Raw genomic sequence first — 15,765 nt, forward strand, 5'->3', positions numbered from 1 at the left:
CATGGGCATTCAAAAAAACAGCTCTTCCCATTGCAACACTCAGCTAACATTTATTCTACATTCTTAACATTTAGAATTGGACTTTGAGGTTAACTCTTCTTTCAAGCCCAGAACTAGAAAAGTGTTTTGAGTTCTTACTTTATCTGAACAGTTACTGAATGCTGATTTGCTCTATCCTTTTCAGCTCACAATTGTCAATTAGAGGAATAAGAAAAGGAAAAAGAAAAGGTAAAATCCAGTCCACTTCTACTTACGAAAGATCGTAAGTTTAGAATTAGAATTCTGTATGTAGAATAAGTACCAATATTCAAAATAGTTTACAAATACCAAAAATAATCACAGCATTTAAGTATGATGCTTAGAACATAATTTGGATTTAGGATACTCCAAATACTGCAGAAAAATTAAAATATAACACACCTGACTTTTTGAGAGGCGAGGATGCCAAATTAATCACGTAACCTCCGTTTTCTTAATCTTAAAATTTGGGAAAATCATTCCTTAGCTTGCACACACACAAAATATATAAAAGATTAAAAGTAAAGAAAAAATGGAAAAAGTACACTTTTCTTTAATACTCAGGTCCTTCTTTCTAAGCATTTTTTTTTGAACAACACTGCTTTTCATCTTAGTGCTTCTCAGGAAGTATCATCATTCACCTTGTCAATTTTCACAAAGAGTTTAACAATCCTTTCCCCAGGATGAAGTTCAACGCTGTTTGTCTGTTGTATTTTTAATTCAGGGATGGCTATAATCGCTTGACCCAAAACTGGCTTTGAATTGATAACATCAAAAGAAGACTCTATTTCAAGATTCCACTCCTGGATATTGTTATCTAACGAATAAAGAGAAAAGAAAAAATACATATATATTATGTAGGATTCACTGAAAAAAAGACCAAAGCAGCTTCTAAACTATAAATGCTCCACAAATACAATCCTGATCAAAAGTTCAGTGAAAATTCTCTTTTAATGTTTAGAGTTTAATCCTTAATTCTGAAGAAGAATAACCAAAATTATATTTTATATATACTTCTACTCTAAAAATATTATAATCATAAGTCACAAAAACTTTATAAATATGGCACAAATAGAAAATTACAAATGAAAAGATAACATAAATCTTCCAAGATTTATCAGTCTTGATTTATCAAACATACTTGCTTGTTCCTTTTTATAAAGTAAAAATACTGAGGGTTTTTAAGCCATATAATAAGTTATAAACTTAGATGTGTTAGAATTAATCCGATGTGGAAAAAATAAAGATGCATTTTAAATGTAATTATTTATCCAAGAAATGTGTACTGAGAACCATCTAAGTGCCATGTTCTTTGCTAAGTGATGGGACTTAAACAGTCACCAGGGTAAATAAACATGGCCCCTGCCCTCAGGAGCTAAGGGTCTAATGGGATGTGGACAAGTACGAACGTGTGATAATACTAGGATAGGAGAATTAAAGGTTGTTTAGAAAAATATTCATATTCCCTTTACCACATTTTTATTGTTCTTAAACAGAAGCACACACTCCAATCTGATCCAAAGCCGTTTATTTGCTAAAACATCCCTAAATCTTTGACAGCTACCTCACCTTTAACTCGAAATCATATTCCCTCTGGTTTCCCTTACTATCTCTTATTTCAAGAAATAATAATAGATAACATTTACCAAGAACTTACTATGAGCCAGGCATTGTTTTATGCTCTCAACATGCATTAACTTATTTAAGCATCACACCATTGCTATAAGGTAAATTCCACTACTATCATCATTTTATAAATGAGAAAACTGAGATGCAGAAATTAACTTGCCCAAGATCACACAGCTAGTAAGTGGCAGATGTGAACCAAGACAGTCTAAAACTAGAGACCTCTAAAACATTTAACCTCTAAATTCTGCCAACTCAATCCAAATAATTTCCCCCAAACCACATCTTGGTGGTGCTCAGGATTTTTACAGTGGGGAGAGGATCTTATTATATAGGAGAACATTTAATGATGTCAAGCTATGATAGACATCAAATAGGTCCTTTGGCTGAGTCTTTGACCAAAACAGCACAGATTCACAAAACTGGTGAACTAGAAGTATGCTGATAGTTCACCTAGTCTACTTTCTGAAGTGTTTGATTCCCTCTAGACCACAGGCTAGCAAACTATGGTCCTTGAGCCAAATCTGGACCACCTCCTATTTTTATAAATAAAATTTTATTGGAACACAGATGCTATGGACTGAATTGTATCATTCCCCCCAAAATTCATATGTTGAAGCCCTAACCCCTAATGTGATTCTATCTGGAGATAGGGTTTTTTAGGAGGTAATTAGGTTAAATGAGTTTATAAGGGTAGGGTCCTATTCTGATAGGACAGTAGCCTTATAAGAAGAGGAAGAGATCAATTTCTTTCTTTCTCTCTCTCTCCCCGCACACCCCCTCAGCCCCCAACCATGTGAGAACACAACTAGAAAACTGGCCATCTACAAGCCAGGAAGCAGGCCCTCAACACAAACCAAATCAGCCAGCACCTTCATCTTGGACTTCCCAGCTTCCAGAACTGTGAGAAGTCAATTTCTGTGGTTGAAGCCGACCAGTCTTTGGTATTTTGTCATGGCAGCCCAGCAGGCCAGACAGCAGCCATGCTCACATTTTACATATTGTCTTCGGTTGCCTTCATGCTACAAAGGCAGAGTTGAATAACTGCAACAAAGGCCATATGGCCCCAAAAGCTAAAATATTCACTACCTGATCCTTTACCGAAAAAGTTTGCTGATCTCTACCCTAATATATTTCCCCAAAAAAGGCCATTCTAATCTGTCTTTAATATCTTTAGGGGCTTCCCTGGTGGCGCAGTGGTTGAGAGCCCGCCTGCGGATGCAGGGGACACGGGTTCGTGCCCCGGTCTGGGAAGATCCCACATGCCGCGGAGCGGCTGGGCCCGTGAGCCATGGCCTCTGAGCCTGCGCGTCCGGAGCCTATGCTCCGCAATGGGAGAGGCCACAACAGCGAGAGGCCCGCGTGCCGCAAAAAAAATAAAAATAAAAAAATAAAAATAAACAAAAAACAAAAAACAGCTTTATTCAGTTGTCTAAGAGGAAAAAAAAAAAACGTATAGGAAGACATGGAAGTAGAAAAATAAGAAGACGGCTGAGTTACATTAATTCAAGTGTGTCCATAACTACAGAAAGACTTACTCTCAAACTACACCTTAAGCCTTGCTTTAACTGATTGTAATTAAGCCTCAAATATCAGTACCTTCATTTAATCATATATCTAGCTTCAAAACAAACTGGTTCTTCCACACTTATACCCTCACTAGGCTGTAATGCGTGCTGTAATTTACAAACACAGGGAAAGAACCGTGGAATGTTAGAGGCAAAAGAAACTTGGCCATCTCCTAGTTACTTTGCAGTCGTGGTATTTGAGGCCTTGACTGCAGAACTAGCTCAAAGCTCCTGAGCCAGTGGACAGGACAAGGGTCCAGGTTTCCTAACTCCAGTGCTCTCTACCTTCCATGCATCTCCCACAGACGCGCCTATCAAAAAGAAAGACACTGGCAGGCACGCACAGATTGAAATTTGCATATGAAATAATGAAGAAGACCAAAAGCAAAGGTGTCCTTCAGAATCCTAAGTCCTAATAGCAAATACATATAATGTGAAACAAAGCATTTGAAGGGACTGTAACCATAAAGTATTAGCCTCTTAATATGAGCGTCTTTGTAAAAAAGAAAAAACACTGAAATCTACAAACATAAAGAATGTGTCTGACCTTCCACTAAATGCATAATTACATGGTGCCACAGTTCCTCCATTTGTCAAAATACTATCTTTGTAACCTAAACTACCTGACAAAGGCATGACAACAGTTAAGTGAGCATTTCTGCCAAACAGTGGAAATAGATTTCTTGAATAATTACTGTCTGTGAAACTTGACAGGCACTATAAATTATACCCCAATCACAAAGAGCAAAGATGTTGAATCTACGTAAAGAAACAAGATATACCCGAAGGTCACAGTTAAGAATACAGGATGGCATTTGAAGGGCTGAGAACCAGCAGGGACATGGAAGAACACTCAGGTCAGCATGGGATGGATCTGCAAACGTTGATGGACTGCTTATGTAAGATGAAAAAGATGCTTCATCTCACTGGGGGGCAAGCTATTCAGACATGGCTGCCTTGATTAGCCCTGCTGAGCTCCTCCCAGCTCCTCCTCCTGCCTGCTCACGTCACCTTGCATCTTTCACAGGTGATGCAAAGCTGCAAGGAAGAGATAGTCTTGTGCATTTGAAGGAACAGAAATGACAATGAGCCACAGAATGCTGAAATTCAAACACGGGATATATCCCTATGCTCCTGCCAGAATTAGAGGACAGGCTACAGTAGCTGCTTTTCAAAGAGCTAACAGCTTGCATTAGCCAGAAAAGCAGGCTTACAGTTAGTTACAACAGCTGTTTTCCCCTTCTTTCCCAAGCAGCAAGATCTCCTTGCCTATTCAGCAGGACAAAATCCTCAAAGATGAAATCAAAACAAAACAGACACAAAGCAAAATCCCACCCCCCCCCACCAAACAACATAAATTGGTAAGTTCTAGAGAAAAAAAAAAAAATCGATTTACACAACAAGGCAGCTAGTCAGAGATTATTCAAGCAACCTACCTACCCATAAATATATTTTCGAGGGTGAATACTGTCATTTTATGGGTAATGAAAAAGTGATTCAAAATGATGTAAGAAAAAAATGAATGCATGCTTGCATTCAAAAAGGAATGCATTAAACAAGACACTAAGCAAGATTGACAAATCTTTGCTACATTGTAATATTATATTCTCTATATTAAGCTGTAAGCAAAGGGCAGCAATGACCTTCAATAAAGGCCACTGTTGGGCAGGCTAGGAGCTAGGCCCACTCTTCCAACTCAAAGGCTATGTCTTCAAGAATGAAGAGATGGAGTGCTTTAGGCTAAGGCAGCAAGTAAATGTGGATACAGTTGGGAAGGCAGCATCTCTGAGGGATGGAATTGCCCAAGCACAGGTCAAAGATCCACAGCTCACTTCAGCTCAACAGGAAGATTTACATGTTGAAAAACATCTCTATTTTATTTCTTTCTAACTGTGGTAACAGAAGATTAAATAATGCAGTGTTTCATCAGAACATACTTATTATATATTTGGACTTAATATGTCTATGTAACCTTAAGAAAAGTTCATAAAACTAGACAACCATCCCTCCCTAACAAATTTTAGGGCCTAATATGAACAATTTACATCAGATTACAAATATGAAAGACTTAGCATGGAGATGATCAATAAATGAATATACGTCTCTCTATCTCTCTCACACACATACATACACACATTCAAATAAATATTTTCTAATGACGTTTTAGAGAAAGTCACATCAATAAATTGGTATCTCTCAAAACCCAGATAAATGGCAAGAGTCTAAGAGATAATGAGAGTAACTCTTGTTTCCCTTTAACCTCAGTATTTTTTCCAAATATAAATTTGCTTTTATTACCTTAAATATTAAGAATATGTGAAAATCATTTAGGAAGCTGAGGTTAGGGCAAAATCAAACAAATGACCAAAGGATATTCAAAAGTACAAAAGTTTAGAAACCATTATGCTAAGGATTAAGAATGCAGAAAAGAAAAATTATATATATAAATATATATATATATATATACATACATAAAGAAAATTAATTCACAAAAATTTCAAGTTAGTTTTTAAAAGTCTAATAGCCTTTTTTCTGTCATATTTTATACAATTAAATTGGGGAACTATGGTTGGTCACTTGATCTTTACAGTTAAACTCACTAATTTTAAATTAAGAAATAAATTAAACATTTGGAAAAGCAAAAAGGTTATTTTCTTCTAGCCTCAATAGGCAGAAAGCAGAAAGTGCCACAAAGTCAAAGTAGTTTAGCCTTTCATAATAAGCTGGCTGAAATTACTAGATACTAGATTAGTTTAACTGCTTTCTTCCCTTATTATAGAGACAATATAGGCTCAATATAAAAATTTAGAAGAATAAAATACAAACTATCTGTAGTACAATTATACAGAGATTAGCCACTGCTTGCATTAGTTTTGACTAACCTCATTTCACACTTAAATTTTAAAAATGAATACTGTATTTGATTTTAAATAAAAATTATATGTATTTATATGTATCTACTTCTGATTATGAACTAATCCTTTTCAAAAATGTTTAGTAACTCTCAATGCCTGCCTCAAACTGTGTACCAAATAAATGCAAAAAGTATCCAGAATATATTAGTTTATTCTCTATTATTTTCAACTTCTAAGTTTCTATTGATTTCAGTAATGATTGCTATCTTCCAAATACAAACTGAAAAAAACAAATTCTGAAAAAATCCTAAAGGAAGTTCCTCTCCTAATGCTTTCACAAGTTTATGTTTCAATTTTCTCTATTACATCAAGTAACCAAACTGAAATCTATAAAATTAATCAAAAATATAAGAATTACTGCTTAATATGGACAGGACACATTTCTGAACAGGAAACATATTTTTCCCTATTTAAGAACAAAATATATTGTAGTCATAAAACATCAAAAATGTAGTTGATATGGATAATTGATTACACTGCGTCTAAATTAAATTTTAAGCATCACTTAAACTGATTTAATTCAAATAAAATTGGCCCAGTCACTAATGGTGAATAAACTGAACCCTAATGACTCATAATCAGAAAGAAATGTTTAGCTTCATATTCAAAAGTTTAAATTAAACTAGAGCAGTGTTATTCAAATTTTTTCAGATATCAGGATACCTGGAACTCATAGCACTTTTTGTTAACCACCTAAAACACTGATTAAACTTCAAAACTATTAAATAAATAACTTTTGGCAAAAATCAGACCCCTTCTTACACTAGGTTTTATTATATACACCTGAGAAAAATTACGGGTGGGGATGGTGGGGAGTGAACCATTATGTATTTGATTTCATAGCAAGGCTCAATTCAGGTTGAGCCTCTGAAGAATAGTTTGAGAAACACTAAACTAGAAAGCTCTAAACAGCCACATTTGTATGTGCAATTTACACTAGATCTTCCAATGCCTTTTAAACATTTAAAAATGCCAGCAGCACCTAATAACTTCCTCAATTATCAACCATCTCTGATATGCTTTTGTCTTCTGACTTTAGTAAACACAGATTTGGCTCCATTGAAGAGCAATCTAGGGTCACCAGGGCCCTAAAGACAACAGAACTCTTGTATGGACACACCACAGACTGGCTTACAGACTTCAGCTGGTTAGGCCTGCACGGAACTGGACTGAGCATCATGAGTTATCATTTAAAATACGATTTGCCTCCACCTTCACCCTGATTCCCCTAACTTCTCAAATCCTTTGATCTCTGGTTTTCTGAACTACTGGGGCTGCCATCCTGAAGACTATGACACAATCTAGTTTGGCTTGATAATTGTTTATATCTCCCCTCCCCACCTCAACCAACTTGCAGGGATGAGTAAACACATTATACTTCTTTTCTATGCCAAATACACACAGCGCTGGGCAAAGAACTCAACAAATATTTGACGAGTTTTTAACCAATTCATTGACATCTGTGAGATTTCTGAGGTTTTCTTCAATGCTCTTTTCAACTGAAAAAGTAGTATTCTTTACCTTATGAGAGGATCTTTAATGCCTTGCCTTTCTTCCAGTTTATTTTCAACTCTTAACAAGGCTGGTATGTCATGGCCTTCAGAGGAGAAAATGTGCAGTGACAGAAAGTCAGCCCAATGATTTAAGCAAACCAAGAACTCAGCACCATGGAGTTTTGAAAGTGACTACAGGGGCGGCAAAACGGAGTGCAAGCCAGCAGCCCAAATTCTTTTAAGAAACAGCTTGAGAGAACAGAGCTTCCTTCCCTCCCTCCCTCCCTCCTTCCTTTCTTTTCTTTCTTTCTTTCTTCCTCTCATTTTTTATTTTTCAGAATATGTTAAAAGGTAGGTACCCACCTACTGAACTGCTTTATACAGTAAATTTTCATGACAGGGACTTCCTTGGTGTTGCAGTGGTTAAGAATCCACCTGCCAATGCAGGGGACACAGGTTCACGCCCTGGTCCAGGGAGATCCCACATGCCGCGGAGCAGCCTAGCCCGTGCGCCACAACTACTGAGCCTGCGCACCACAGCTACTGAAGCCTGCGTGCCTAGAGCCCGTGCTCTGCGACAAGAGAAGCCACGGCAATGAGAAGCCGGCGCACCACAACATAGAGCAGGCCCCGCTCGTCACAACTAAAGAAAGCCCGCGTGCAGCAATGAAGACCCAACACAGCCAAAAACAAATTAATTAAGTAATCTTATAAAAATTTTCATGACAAATCAGTTTGTACATATTTTTCACTTTTCTAAATTAATGTGCCAAAATTTTTTTTAAAATAAGTCTCTGAAAAGTACAGTTGTCCCTCGGTATCCACAGCAGATTGGTTCCAGGACCTGCTGGAGATACCAACATCCACTGATGCTCAAAGTCAGCCCTCCACATCCACAGTTCCGAATCGATGGATTCAACAGACCTCGGATCATGTAGTACTGTAGTATTTGTTGAAAAAACTCCACACGTAAGTGGACCCGCACAGTTCAAACCCATGTTGTTCAAAGGCCAACTATATATATATTCAAATTATAAACCCAATTTTTATAACATAGAGGAGGCTCAAAAAAGAAAAACAAGAAATCACAGCTCTTAGCTTACCATATATGGGGGTGAATGTGAAGTAGTTCAGATGACAAATATTATAGGCTTCAATTCTAACATCTTTCCAGATGCCCTGGGTAGGAAAGGAAGGCCCCCAGTCCCAACTAAAGGAACACTGTGCCTGTAATTTTAAGGGAAAAAAAGAAGATTGATTCTAATTACCATGAAACTTAAACATTATGAAAACCTTTTTCTTTTAAAATATTGTGTACATGTGTACTAGTTTGCTAGGGCTGCCGTAACAAAATACCACAAACTGGGTCACTTAAACAATAGAAATTAACTTTCGCATAGCTCTGGAGGCTGGGAAGTCCAAGATCAAGGTGTTGGCAGGTTTGGTTTCCTGGGCTTACAGACGGCCACCTTCTCACTGTGCCCTCACATAGCCTTTTCTATACACACACACACACGCCCCTAGTGTCTCCCTCTGTTGTCCAAATTTCCTCTTCTTTTTTTTTTTTTTTTTTTTTTTTTTTTTTGCGGTATGCGGGCCTCTCACTGTTGTGGCCTCTCCCGTTGCGGAGCACAGGCTCCGGACGCGCAGGCCTAGCGGCCATGGCTCACAGGCTTAGTTGCTCCGCGGCATGTGGGATCTTCCCGGACCAGGGCACGAACCCGTGTTTCCTGCATCGGCAGGCGGATTCTCAACCACTGCGCCACCAGGGAAGCCCCAAATTTCCTCTTCTTATAAGGACATCAACCAAACTGGATCAGGACTAATCCTAATGGTCTCATTTAACTGAATCACCTCTTTAAAGACCTCATCTCCAAATAGAGTGACATTTTGACCTTACTGAGGGTTAGTACTTTAATACACAAATTTGAGGGGTACAGAATTAATCCATAATAGCATGTGTGTGTCCCATATACAGCATCTAAAATGACCCAAAATGATCCTCTCCTGGTATTCACGTCCTTGTGTAATCCCCTTCCCTTGAGTACAGATTAGACCTAATGAAACACTTCTAACCAACAGAATACAACAGCAGTGAGAGCACATCCAAAATTAGGTTATAAGAGAGGGCACCTTCTGTTTTGGGTGCTCTCTCAGCTCTCTCTTGGCCAAGGGGGAAGTCAGCTGCCGTGCTGTAAGGCAGCTCTGTAGAGAGGCCACATGAGTGAGCCTGGAAGCCCATCTGAGGCCTGCCAATAACCACATGGGTGAGCTTAGGTAGGCCCCATCCAGGCTTAAGGGGACAGCAGCCCTGGTCCACAGCTTGCCAGTAACCTCATGAGTGACCCTGAGCCAGAGGTACCCAGCTAAGCCACACCTGCATTCCTGTCTGACAGAAACCGTGATAATAAATGTTGTTTTAAGCTGATAAGTTTTGGTATAATTGTTACACAGCAATAGATAACTAAAACAATAACTAATCTATCAACCTAGGCAACATAGTTACATTTGGCAGAAATGTTCTGAGACCATAAAATCTAATTATGTACATTTATTCTTCAAAAGCATATTACACTGAAGCAACACAATAGTTACTCTTTAAATTTCCCTCAAATATCTCTGTACCCACTATTCTATTGAAATGTAATAACTATAAAGAATGAAGAAACATATTGAAAGATAAAGATACAACAGTTTAAGAAACCCTAACCAGAGTTTCTTGTCAACCTCTATGTCCTCCAGTATGAAATCAGAAATCCTGGTTTCTGAACTTACAGCCCAAAAACAATCAGTTCAGCATTTAGACACTAACACAGGTGATCAGCGCAGAATTTTTCTAATTTCCTCTTCTTAAAAGAAAATAAAAATTTGTAAAACACAGTCAATTAAATTTTGTGAGGCTATGAGTTAAGCTTTTAAAAAAGAACAAGCACCAGAAGAAGTACTGAGATCTTCCTGAATGGAACACTTGTAGGATAGAGCCTGAGGATTTGCCCAAACTGTTCTCATTAATTATTTATTTATTATTTATTTATTATTATTATTTCCTAAGCTCTGCATTTATCTAAAACAGAGATAATTTAGTTTCTATTACAGAGAAAAATAAAGAATAAAAAACACTTCACACCATCAACAGATGAATAGATAAAGAAGATATGGCACATATATACAATGGAATATTACTCAGCCATAAAAAGAAACGGAATTGAGTTATTTGTAGTGAGGTGGATGGACCTAGAGACTGTCATACAGAGTGAAATATGTCAGAAAGAGAAAAACAAACACCATATGCTAACACATATATATGGAATCTAAAAAAACAAACAAACAAAAAACGGTTCTGAAGAACCTAGGGGCAGGACAGGAATAAAGACACAGAGGTAGAGAATGGATTTGAGGACACGGGGAGGGGGAAGGGTAAGCTGGGACAAAGTGAGAGAGTGGCATGGACATATATACACTACCAAACGTAGAAGAGGTAGCTAGTGGGAAGCAGCCGCGTAGCACAGGGAGATCAGCTCGGTGCTTTGTGACCACCTAGAGGGGTGGGATTGGGAGGGTGGGAGGGAGATGCAAGAGGGAGGAGATATGGGGATATATGTTTACATGTAGCTGATTCACTTTGTTATAAAGCAGAAACTAACATGCCATTGTAAAGCAATTATACTCCAATAAAGATGTTTTTAAAAATAATAAATGAATAAATAAATAAAACCACAGCATCTACGTCATATAAAATCACCACTTAACTATCAGATTCTCATGCTCAGAATGAAAACCATATTGGGGATGTTTATTGGAGAGTTTTTAAGTTCAGATATATAATTCTTTTATTAGGGATAGAGAGAAGGAGGAAGGCAAAAATATTCAACATCTTATAAGGCAGATTATTTTCCTCAGCAAGGGCTACAAATCACTCTTATTCATACAATCTCTCCAAATAAAAGTTTTCACTTATTCAGAAATATTTTGAAGTGCTTTCTATGTTTCCGGCTGGAAGTATATCAATATACAAAACAGAAACAGTCCTGCTTACGGCACTCACAGTATAGCAAGAAACTGAGGCATTGAACAAACAGTCACAAATCCAAAGGCAATAGACAGGGAACATATAAAGGGGGAGGAATGGGTGTCAAGACAAGTTTCCCTAAATAACAGTGACTGTTATATGGAGACCGGAAAGGTGAGTACCACTTCTCCAGTGTGCCTAGGGGAGAGGGAAGTGAATGCATCCCTTTCAGAAGGAACAGCATATGCAAAGTCCTCAAGATGCAAGAGAATATGATGCATTCCAGGAAATTAAGAGAAAACAACGGGAAGAGACGGGAAGAAGACTGGAGCGGTGGGCATGGGGCAGCCTGAACTAAGAACTTTGGACTTTCGCCTAAAAGCAACCAGAAACTGTTGAAGAGTTTTACAAAGGGGGGGGCACTCTGATTTTTCTCTGAAAGGAACATTCTGGCTGCTCCTTGGCAAATTAATTGCAGGAAGGCAAACGAGGTCATAGGGTAGCAGTGAGGCAACCAGGGCAATAGTTGATGCAAGAAATGATAATATATTGAACCCAAGCACGGGAGTAGAAATAGAGAAAGAGCAGATTCAAGAACTACTGGAAAAGGTAACATCAACCTCATCAAAAGGACTTCCGGATCTCTTTTTAAAAAGAGACTCGGGCTTCCCTGGTGGCGCAGTGGTTGAGAGTCCGCCTGCCGATGCAGGGGACGCGGGTTCGTGCCCTGGTCCGGGAAGATCCCACGTGCTGCGGAGCGGCTGGGCCCGTGAGCCATGGCCGCTGAGCCTGCGCGTCCGGAGCCTGTGCTCCGCAACGGGAGAGGCCACAACAGTGAGAGGTCCGCGTACCGCTAAATAAATAAATAAATAAATAAGATACAGGGAGGTATCAAAAATAACTCTGAGGCTTCTGGCTTGAGTGACTGCTTCGAATGGTATTCCATTCAGTGAGACAGGGAGCCCTGGGAGCAGGGTTTTAGATCCCAAGTGCAGTGTTGGACACACTGAGTTTTAGGCACCTTTGGTATGGGCTGGCCAAAAAGTTCGTTCGGGTTTTTGTAAGATGGTGTGGAAAACCCAAACGAACTTTTTGGCCAGCCCAATATATGACGGAATCTTAGTTGGTCTTAAAAAGGAAGGAGATTCTGACATGTGCTAAACACAGATGAACTGTGAGGACATTATACTAAGTGAACTAAGCCAGTCACAAAAAGACAAATACTGTATGATTCTACTTAGATGAGGTATCTAGAGGAGTCAAACTCCTAGAAACAGAAAGATGGTGGCTGCCAGGGGCTGAGAGTTGGGGAAAGTGAGGAGTTGTTTTTTAATGGGTACAGAGTCTCAGTTTTGCAAGACGAAAATGTTCCGGAGATAGGTTTCACAACAATGTGAATACATTTAATCCTACTGAACTGTACACTTAAAATAGTTAAGATGGTAAATTCTGTGTTATGTGTATTTTACCACAATTTTAAAAATTTGAAGTAAAAATAAAACTAAAAACTAAGTGTCACACAGTATACTAATTCATCCATGTATTAGGATAAATCCAAGTCATCTATACTGAGATTATACACAAAGAATATTTTATCACCTGTGGGTTTTGTTATCTTTTGTTAGATTTTATGAGAACCTAGCAGTAAAAAATCGCATGTCAGCAAATATATTGACAGTTGCAGAAGGCTAATAATAAGAATCACTTATAAATATGAACCCTACAGTCTGGTGAAAAGTTTGATAAACCCAGGTGTCTTTAAAAAAATTGTAAAGGGGGAATTCCCTGGCGGTCCAATGGTTAGGACTCCGCGCCTCCACTGCACGGGGCATGGGTTCAATCCCTGGTCGGGGAATTAAGATCCCTGCAAGCCTCATGGCACAGTAAAAAAAAAAAAAAAAAAATTGTAAAGGTACATTATCAGTCACCTATTTTTCTTCTTTTTCCAACGTTATCTAAGTTCTGAAGCACTCCTCAAGGAGGAACCCTAGAAAGACAAGCTCTCTACAAAAATTCTTGTAACTTTTGGTTCTTATTTCTAATTTTTAAATCCCACTAAGGGGGCAAGAAAGAGATGCCCAACTTCTGAAATACAACTGGAGTCTTCAAACGAGCATTTCATACGCCCTCATCCCATCCTCAAGGCTAAAGCCCCTCCGGTGCGAGACTGTTACCTTGCGAATAAAGTTGACATGGCATTCGCCATCCTGCACACGCGGAGGGCAGCTGGGGGGCACGCTGTAGTGAGTGTGAACTTTACTCCTCTGGTCCGCATATATCACAGGTGACTGGAAATGCACCTCAAGGATGTTTACTGCTTGGACCACATGTGTAATATCAAAGCTCTAAATTAAAGGGAAAGAACAAATGTGAAAGTAGCCTCCTGTGTAAAATTTTAGATATAGGCAGAATGTATGAAAGATGCATAAAATAATTGAAATCTTTAGGTTTAGCCTTTTTGCAGGAGAAAGCATTTCTCCAAAATAGTATAACTTAGTTGCCTACTTTTAGTTATAACTGATCACATTCTCCTACCCAAACGTAGATTTCTAGGTTTTGTCCCGCTATTTTTACTGACAGATGATGGTTCTAGGCAAACAGAGCAAGCAGAGACTATCTTTAGCCCTGGAATGTCTGCTCTGGCTACTGACACATGGCTTTGAATTGCCAAGGATTTCCTAGACACTTCGTGATAACCTGACTCTCTGCTATGCATAGCATGTATTTCTAAGTCATAAGTTATTTTTGTTTTGCAAAGCCTATCCTTGAAAGGGAAGGGAGATCAGGATACAATCTCTCAAGGTAACTGTTCCAGAAAGGAAGGAACATTTCCTTTTAAAATGGTTTGTCAACTGTCATTTCCCATGAAACTCTGGCTTACCAAATAACAGAGAAGGGAACGGCATTTGTCAAACATTGCCTATGTGCCAAAAACTAATACTGATCACTTTATAGAATTAGCTCATTCCATCCTCACAATAATTCCATAGGGTTTGAGTGTCTTCATCATTCTACAAATATGGCAACTGAGAGATAAAGTAACTTACCCAGTGCATCAAAGGACTTGTACTTGCCACTCATGATAACAATGAACGCAAATACATACAAGTGGTTCTTTTTAACCTGACGTCATTACATACTTACATAGCTTCTGAACATGTTGTCTGTTTCGCCAACAGGAACATTATTGAGCAGGACTACTGTCACTGTATCGATGCCTTCAAAAACCAGATTTACTTTACGCCATTTGCTAAAAAAAGAAGAGTTTTAAAACAAGGTGTATAGAACATTAACTTAGATAATTAGCCTTTTTTTATTAGTTAAGAATGAAAGGAATAAATATTTCACAGAAAATATACGTTCTTAGAAGGGAGTTTGCAATGAAATTTTCAGAAATATTGCTTTAATACATTTTTATGTTGAGTGATCCAGTTTAACTTTCTTCACAATATTTCAGTCACCATAAAATCATGAGCATGACTTCTAATTTCCATGCATTGACTTGTTTCCTAGAACTTCACAAATTCTTTTTTTTTTTAACATCTTTATTGGCGTATAATTGCTTTACAATGGTGTGTTAGTTTCTGTTGTATAACAAAGTGAATCAGCTCTATGTATACATATATCCCCATATCTCCTCCCTATCCCACCCCTCTAGGTGGTCACAAAGCACCGAGCTGATCTCCCTGTGCTATGCGGCTGCTTCCCACTAGCTATACACCCTACTTCACAAATTCTTATAAGAACCAAGTTAAATAACTATTATATTTACTAACACTAAGAGAACACATTAACCAACGAACAAGTATCTGGAAGTAAAGATTATGTGCTCAGCACTCTGCTAAACCTTACGGGGAACTAAAACAGCCTCTGAATTTAAGGAATCTGCAATCTGGTTAGCATTGAAGCCTAAAACACCGGAAACAAAGAGAAAGCTTTCAATCTCTTCTACTTTGTGGTACAGTCTTGTTGGATAGACTACAAGTGCTATCAGAGTTTATGTCATAAGGAAAGGTGAAAAAAGCCAGTCACAAAGGACAACATATTGTATAAGTGCATTTCTTTGAGATTTCCACAAGAAACAAATCCATAGAAATAAAAAATAAATTAGTGGTTGCCTAGGGCTGAGAGAGGGA

The 15,765-nt window shown here is 38.2% G+C and overlaps 1 protein-coding gene across 11 annotated transcripts in view; it reads right to left on the reverse strand.

Annotated features, from left to right (window-relative positions):
* The window catches only part of MANBA (mannosidase beta), a 167,172-nt gene that overhangs the window by 142,763 nt on the left and 8,644 nt on the right, over positions 1–15,765 (reverse strand). For 10 of the 11 annotated variants that reach the window (XR_010840973.1, XR_010840969.1, XR_010840971.1 and 7 more), the window contains exons 3-6: positions 14,774–14,879; positions 13,804–13,974; positions 8,724–8,847; positions 660–835 (exon numbers count right to left, since the gene is read on the reverse strand). Coding sequence is in view for 1 of the 11 variants with exons in the window: in XM_059067307.2 (XP_058923290.1) it covers positions 660–835; positions 8,724–8,847; positions 13,804–13,974; positions 14,774–14,879 (577 nt within the window). In the remaining 10 variants the exon portion in view is untranslated. The remainder of the gene's footprint in view (positions 1–659; positions 836–8,723; positions 8,848–13,803; positions 13,975–14,773; positions 14,880–15,765) is intronic. The other variant, XR_010840977.1, reaches the window with a different exon arrangement.

This window comes from Kogia breviceps, chromosome 6 (genome assembly GCF_026419965.1).
Source record: "Kogia breviceps isolate mKogBre1 chromosome 6, mKogBre1 haplotype 1, whole genome shotgun sequence".
NCBI classification, from domain to species: Eukaryota; Metazoa; Chordata; class Mammalia; order Artiodactyla; family Physeteridae; genus Kogia; species Kogia breviceps.